An 8,294-nucleotide genomic window follows, 5' to 3' on the forward strand; every position below is an offset into this window, starting at 1 on the left:
TAGTAGCATTATTCACAATAGCTAAAAGGTAGACAAAAGCCAAGTGTCCACTTACGTATGAACAGATAAACAATATGTGGTATCTGCATGCAATGGAATATTACTCACTCTTAAAAAGGAAGGAAATCCAACGTACACTACAACAGGGATGAACCTTGAAGACATTATACTAAATGAAATATGTCATTTGCAAAATGACAAATATTGTATGATCCCACTGTGAGATACCTGGAATCATCAATTTTTAGAGACAGAAAAAAGAATGGTGGTTCTAGAAGGAGGGGGGAAGAGAAGTTAGTGTTTAATGGGGACAGAGTTTCAGTTTGGAAGGCGAAAAATTTCTGAAAAAAAAATGGTGGTGATCCTTACACAACAAAGCGAATGTTCTTAAAACCACTGTACATTTAAAAATAGTTAAAACAGTCCATCTTAAATTACAGATATATTACCACAATAAGAAATATTCTAGTAACATAAAAAATAATTAATATAGAAGCCCCAATTTTTCTTGAGAAACAGCATCATTTTCATTAGCTTTCTGTTCTGACCAGATTTGGGGGTAATTTATGTTTCAGTGTTCTTATTATAAAGAAAGCTGTTACCAGAAAGTGGGGGAAATAGATGGTTGGTAAGTAAAAGCAACAAATGCTCTCTATGCCATGACTCCAAAGCAGGATGCAGGGCTATAGTAATTGGAAAAGCTACAAAACAAGTCAGGGAGCAAGGGTTCAGTCAACAGAGAGAGAGGGGGCAATGGAATACACGGGAAGATCAGGAGGGATTTTGTAAATCATGAGTTTTAGTTTGAGAATCTCCTTCTCCAATCTTCAGTCATCACATATTTATTTTTTCTATTAACCAGTTTCACATGTTTTTGCTTCTCCCACTGGATTGTAAGGACTTTTAGCATATAATTGATGCTATATTTATTCCTAGCTTCCTTATAATTCACAATAAAGACACCCTTGCTAATGAATGAATAAGAATGAAGTAACACAGTGCCCATCCTTTCAGAATTCATAGTGCAGAAAATAATGATTTGTTTGTCAATCAAACAATTAGAATATATCTTAATTGATTATTTGAGCCACCTATTCAATTCAGGAAAAGATGTTCAAAAGATTTTCTTAATCTACAAGTGCAGAACAAAATATACATTCTGGAGAACTGAACCTACCACATAATAACATAATGTATTGAGAACGATACAGTAAGATAATAAAAATAGTAATAGTTAACATTTATTTAGCATTTACTAACTACGAGACCCTGTATTAAGCACTTTTCATGGATTCTCTTTCTTTTTTTAAGATTTATTCATTTATTTGAGAGAGAGAGAAAGAGAAAAAGGGTGAAGGGAAGGGAAGAGGGAGAGGGAGAAAACCTCAAGCAGACTCCCCACTGAGCACAGACTCTAACGTGGGGCTCTATTTCACGACCCTGAGATCATGACCTGAGCTGAAACCAAGAGTCAGACACTCAACTAACTGAGCCACCCAGGCACCCCGTGGACTCTCTTTTTTTTAATCTTTACAACAAATTTGGAGGTATTTCTTTTTATTTTACAGACAGAAGAATCTAAAGAGATAAGGTTAAATAACTTTTCCAAAGCTGCATTCAAAATTATTAGGTTCATCATTTAAACCCAGAAAATTGAATCCAGGTACTATAGAATTTTAAGACAAGTGCATGTTTCTTATCTAGTGATGTCATGAAAAGCAGACCAGGAGCACTTACTTTGTACACTGTCAGGCCATCTAGCCCATATGGCTACTTAATTCAAAATGTGTGCTAACCATACAATGACTGTTGGTGAAATTGTGAGATCCTCATGATGATCACTGATGATTATGGAGCTTTTTTTGTTTTGTTTTGTTTTAATTTTTAAAGGAGTGAACATTTTAGTTGTTTTCAGTAGTGAAAAAAGTAATTTAATCTTTGTCAGGGAGCATCTGCAAGCCTGGGGCTTCTTGTGGATTGCAATGGGAACAGATACATATTTAAAATCAAAGTGACAGTCCTATTCTTGCAAAAAAAAAAAAAAAAAAAAGGAGCTAAAATATTTCCTTAAGGAAAAGATCAGGTTTTAAAAGAGATACTTAAAAATAGCTATTTTTCAATAAAATAAAAGTGATTTTACCATTTGAAATGTATTTCTTAGTTATACATACCAAAGAATTAAGTATACATAAGTTCCCAGTTTAAGTGCTCATTTGAAAACATCTCTTGCAAAGCATGGCTCTATGGGGTGTTCATAAAACATAAGCTCAGCCTTCTATTTGGCTTTTCAATATGCTAGTCATACATAGCACGTATAATACCACTGATCAGATGTACATTCATGGGGATTTAGTATCTAGCCCATTTTACACTTTTGCTTTAGTGCATGACCATGAAGACCTAGCCTATAGCTTCATTCCTCCAAAGGCCACTTAGTTCTACACAAAGAAAATATAATTACAGGGAGCTTCTCTGTACCTTTACCCTTTCTGACTCTTGTCTGAATGTGTCATATTGTCTTGGGCAAGACAGTTTCTACTGTGGAAAAAAACCACAAATAAATAGAGCAAATAAGGACTACCTCTACCCTACTCCCATCAGGCTACTCAAAATACACACCCTGATTTATCAGTAATCAATCAGTAAAAATTTCCTTGTCTTTTAATAAAACCCATATAATGATTACATTTTATTTTATTTTTTTAAGATTTTTTTTTTAATGTATTTATTTGACAGAGAGAGATCACAAGTAGGCAGAGAGGCAGGCAGAGAGAGAGAGAGGAGGAGGAAGCAGGCTCCCTGCTGAGCAGAAAGCCCGATGCGGGACTCGATCCCAGGACCCTGAGATCATGACCTGAGCCGAAGGCAGCGGCTTAGCCCACTGAGCCACCCAGGTGCCCCAATGATTACATTTTATTTTTAAGGTTGTTTTAATAAAGAAAAACAGATGCAGAAAAAAGAGTTTACAATGATTATACATGTTAGTGATTTATTATGAAGGGAATATTTCCATTTAATGACTCCCAAGGTAAGCATGATCCTAATTTCTAAGACTACAGTTTATTTTTCTCTTAGCATCTGGTTGTTATGAAAAAATGTATACTCACATTTTTGTTGGTCTGTACCAAGGGGTGGAAATTGCTGCATCAAAAGGTAGGCTTATATTTGATTTTAAGACAGCACCAAACCATTTGTAAAACTGGTTGTCTTATTCTCCATTCTCACTAGCAGTACCTGAGAGTTTCTATTACCCACATCATTACCAAACTCTTTATAAAAGCAACATGGAGTGGAGTTTTATTGCTATATTAGTGTGACAAATGTTTTCTTTTCATTGGAGCATTTCATACATTTATATTTCATATGTTGATGCTTTGTGATATAAATTTATAATATTACTATTTGCTTAATGTATGTTCCACTTACCTCTTCTGCTCATTCATGAGTCCATCCAAAGCTATGCTCTGCTTCTGTGCCTTTTCAGTCACTCCAAGCTTCATCGGAGACCCTGGAGAGAAAAGCAGCCCCAATTACAATTTTTGTTAAACATTCCACTGTATATGTTCTTATACGCACACACATATATACAGGTTGCACATGTATATATACGCATGAAAATTTTATTTTAGAGACAGAGAGTACACATGCATTTGGGTGGGGAGGCAGACAGAGAGGATTTCAAGCAGACTTCGTGCTGAGGGCAGAGCCTGAGAGGGGGCTTGATCTCATGACTTGTGAGATCATGACTTGTGGAGAAAGCAAGAGTCGGACACTTTACTGACTGAGCCACCGAGGCACCCCTGTATATGTTCATGTGTTAGTGCCTTTTATGCGCTAAGCATTTTATATACCTTGTCTCATTTTCTCTTCCAAAAAATATTTGAGAGAGAAGAGGGAAGGAAAGAGGAGGGGAGGGGTGGGAAGAGAAGTTAAGAAATGTAGCCAAGGTCAGACTCACAGATTTAGGAAGCTGGAGAGGGCATGGGATCAAGACCATACCATTCTTCAAAACCTCACAGTGCCTTTTATAGTAGCAGATGGCTCACATTTGCTTTTTAAATATAAAAGATTTAAAATAGATTTTATAATTCTACTTAACAAGTGGCTATATCTTTCTCTAAGAATATTTAACTATAATTTTACCAATTATCCCAGTCAAGGAAACCTATGTCTGTGCGCACACACACACACACACATACACACACACACACACACTTATGTGTGTATATACCTATAATATATATAATTTGAAATGTGTTCTTCCTTTTTATTTATATACATGTATATGTGCATATTTTTGTGTAGGTATATAAAATTTAGAATATATTTCCTTCTTCTCTTTTAAAAAAATTATAATCAAAGAAGTGAACATGTTATAAATACCTACTTTGAATTAATTCTTAAATAAAAGATTTCTAACATAAAACTAAGCATTTTTAATATAAAACTAAGAAGGTTTGGGGGAAATCTAAAACTTTCAATAAATAATATTGATTTTATTTCTTAAAATACTTGTTTTTTTCTCCTTGGCAAATGTTAACAGAAATTACATGATTTACATGATTTGGGATATATGATGCTGCTCAAGTCCAATATCTGAAAAGCGTTAACATTAAAAAAAAAATGAAAAGTGTCAACATTAGCCAGAGTAATCTGAATCATTTTCAACTTCAGAATAGCCAGTTATTATTGATACTTCCATTTTTACATGTAAGCATTATAAGCATTGTACCTTTATATATCTCTATTTTCTTAGTGTTTAAAATAATAATAAAAACAATCTGATGACAGTAGTTTTCATAGAAAAAAATAAGAAAAGCTAGGTGTGCCATAGTGCTCACTAGCACTTTGCAATTGCCAAAGTCTAAGAATTAACATTTATACTGACTCCAAATATGCTTTCCTGGTACTACATATCCATGGAGCTATTTGGAAGGAAAGGGGATTGCTATCAAGACATAACTCCCCAATCAAATATGGGCCTAAGTTACAAAACCCTCCTTATCGCTATACTGAAGATGGCATATATCAGATCCGGGATACATATTTGTGGTTCACACCCACGATTGGACAGCTCAGTTAAAAGGCAGTTTTATGCTGGGAACAAAAGAATCATACGTAGGATACTTGGACAAATAACACACAGTATCGAGGATGGCTATCATTAGAAATGTGTTCCCAAATAATAGTACTCCAGGCTACTGAATGTTTTGCTACTGATTGGGTAAGGTGACCTGGCATTAGATGGCCAGCTCCAAACGGAACCCACTGGATATGTGGAACCAACCTGTGGCCCTGGCTTCCTCCAGGGTGGATAGGTCGCTGTACTTTAGGATTTGCCTGGATCCATGGGCGCATTACTAAAACCATTACAATTCCAGCTAATCTCTCCAATTTAAAACAAAGATGGAAGCGATCTGTTTTTAAATGGTATGATTACTTAGCATCCATTTTTGTTCCATCTGCGGGACTAAAGGATGTCATGTGGCATGTAGAAGCCCTTAATAAATATACTACAAAGGCACTCAATGATTCACTAAATAGCATCTCCCTGCTTAATACCGAAGTGTCACAGATACGCAAGGCAGTCCTACAAAATAGGATGGCCTTAGATGTCCTGACAGCAGCCCAGGGTGGCACATGTGCAATCATCAAAACAGAATGTTGCGTGTACATCCCAGACTATCGCAAAAATGTCACAGGAATAATAAAGGATATGAACACCCAGATTAAGGCCCTACAAGATCCCTCTCTCTCTTTTAGTGATTGGTTAAGTTCCTGGTTTGAAGGAGGACTATGGCCGAATCTCCTTTTCGGGCTTCTTATTCTTATCACCTCATTAACCTTAATATGTTGCTTTGTTCAATGTTTCTCTACTTGGTGCCGAGACTCCATTGCTGCAATGACTACACCACAGCAGACAATCCTTGTCGCGCGCGAGGACGCCTCTTCACTGTCAGCGCTGGATTCAGCTGCCTCCACCTTTCATAACTCCCCTATACGTTCCTACCCTGATCAATATTGACCCGAGCAGGTAGGGACAGCTCTACGCCCCTATTCAGCACGAAGAAGTTATAGAAGATGAGACCTTCCACCTTCAACCCCCTTAAAGATTTCAGGGTCAAGATTGTTCAGGGGGGGTCTGACCGACCTTCAGCCGGGCCGGTACCACCATGTTCTCTCGGGCGGGCGTCGCTGTGCTCTCGGGCTGGGCAGTGCAGCCGCAATGGATCCAAGTTCGAAATATGGCAACTTTAAAAGATATTACCAGACGACTAAAGTCGATCAAAAACATCCAGAAAATCACCAAGTCTATGAAAATGGTAGCAGCAGCAAAATATGCCCGAGCTGAGAGGGAGCTGAAACCAGCTCGAGTGTACGGGATAGGATCTTTGGCTCTGTATGAAAAAGCTGATATTAAGGTGCCTGAAGACAAGAAGAAGCACCTGCTTATCGGTGTGTCCTCAGATAGAGGGCTCTGTGGTGCTATTCATTCCTCGGTTGCTAAACAGATGAAAAATGAGGTGGCCACGCTCACAGCAGCCGGGAAGGAAGTCATGCTTGTTGGAATTGGTGATAAAATCAGGGGTATACTTCATAGGACTCACTCGGACCAGTTTCTGGTGTCCTTCAAAGAAGTGGGAAGAAAACCTCCTACTTTTGGAGATGCATCCGTCATTGCCCTTGAACTGCTAAATTCTGGATATGAATTTGACGAAGGGTCTATCATCTTTAATCGGTTCAGGTCTGTCATCTCGTACAAGACAGAAGAAAAACCTATCTTTTCCCTTGAAACCGTTGCAAGTGCTGAGAGCATGAGCATCTATGATGATGTCGATGCTGACGTGCTGCAGAATTACCAAGAATACAATTTGGCCAACATCATCTACTATTCGCTAAAGGAGTCCACCACGAGTGAGCAAAGTGCCAGGATGACGGCTATGGACAACGCCAGCAAGAATGCTTCCGAGATGATTGACAAACTGACTTTGACGTTCAATCGCACCCGCCAGGCTGTCATCACGAAGGAGTTGATTGAAATCATCTCTGGTGCAGCAGCTCTGGATTAATGAAAACCAAGTTTCATCCTCAGACAAGAGGTAAAGAAGAATAATTCAGCCAGCTGATTTTATTTTTAGCTTACTGCTGTCCTTGTCAGAAGAAATTGTTGGTCCATTGTTTAACCAATAACGACAGCAAGATGTTTGTAAATTATCTTACAATAAACAATTTACCATAAAAAAAAAAAAAAAAAGATTGTTCAGGGGGAAATAAAGGAGCAGGAGGCTGGCTGAGGAGAAAGCAAAAGCTGGCCCCTTGCACCCCACTTAGTGCAAGAACAGGACGAATGGATATAAGATTCTATCCATGATAAAGAAAAAGGGGGGAATGAAAGACCCCTCCCCTAGAAGATAGATAGGATAACTAACCGCTTGTTTCCTTTTCTGTGAACCGCTGGCTTTTAGGCGTAAATTAGGTTATTAATTGCTCTTTTGCCCTTCTGTAACCACTTGGCTTATAGAAATAATAGAGACGCCATGATGGCATTCCTACCTTCCCCCTTCTTGTTCCCCTTTCCCGCCTCTCTCCTCCCTCCCGCGCGCGGGCCCTCAGAACCAATCAGCTTGTTCCCCCTTCCCGCCTCTCTCTTCCCGCGCGTGGGTCCTTAGAGCCAATCAGCAAACTCCACGTATGCCTTTTTCAAAAGTTCTAACTGTCAACCAATCAGTTGCACCCCACCCAAAACTTGTTTGTACCTGTTTATAAAAACCCGGCGCCACCACAGCCGGGTGTGCTCAGCTAGCAGGAGCTGCTGACCACCCGCAGGCGCCTGCGTAACAATAAAGAACCTCTTGCTGATTGCAAAAAAAAAAAAAAAAAAAAAAAAACAACAATCATATTCCAATATTACTGTTTGTTTCCTATGTTGTAAACCTAACTTTTTCCACTGAACTAGTTGACTACATTACAAACTTGGTGTGAAATATTTCAGATTTTGTTTTTCTTTTTGAGTGAAAAAGCACCCATAAAGTTAGAAGACGCCTTAAAAAAAAAAAAAAAAAAGTCACCAAAACATTCTTAGAGAATCACATCTGTCCAAGTTCCAGGAAAGTAACACATAAATACAGGACAAAAAGATGCATCAATATCAACATCAGAAAGGCATGAGAAGGGCGCCTGGGTGACTTAATGGGTTAAAGCCTTCACCCCGCTCAGGTCATGATCCCAGAGTCCTGGGATCCACCCCCACCTTGCATTGGGCTCTCTGCTCAGCAGGGAGCCTGCTTCCCCCC

General features: G+C 38.5%; 1 protein-coding gene across 1 annotated transcript; it reads left to right on the forward strand.

Moving 5' to 3' along the window:
• The first annotated feature begins 6,125 nt into the window (after window positions 1-6,125).
• Window positions 6,126-7,255, forward strand: LOC131829706 (ATP synthase subunit gamma, mitochondrial). The gene has a single exon (XM_059171745.1). It carries the CDS (start codon window positions 6,174-6,176, stop codon window positions 7,068-7,070), a length of 897 nt encoding a protein of 298 aa, XP_059027728.1. The 5' UTR covers window positions 6,126-6,173; the 3' UTR covers window positions 7,071-7,255.
• The last annotated feature ends 1,039 nt before the right edge of the window (window positions 7,256-8,294 follow it).

The sequence above is a fragment of the Mustela lutreola genome, chromosome 4, assembly GCF_030435805.1.
Source record: "Mustela lutreola isolate mMusLut2 chromosome 4, mMusLut2.pri, whole genome shotgun sequence".
Lineage (NCBI taxonomy): Eukaryota > Metazoa > Chordata > Mammalia > Carnivora > Mustelidae > Mustela > Mustela lutreola.

What these genes read in the sequence shown, in the direction of transcription:
- LOC131829706 (XM_059171745.1), top strand. Translation starts at nt 6,174, where the DNA reads ATGTTCTCTCGGGCGGGCGTCGCTGTGCTCTCGGGCTGGGCAGTGCAG.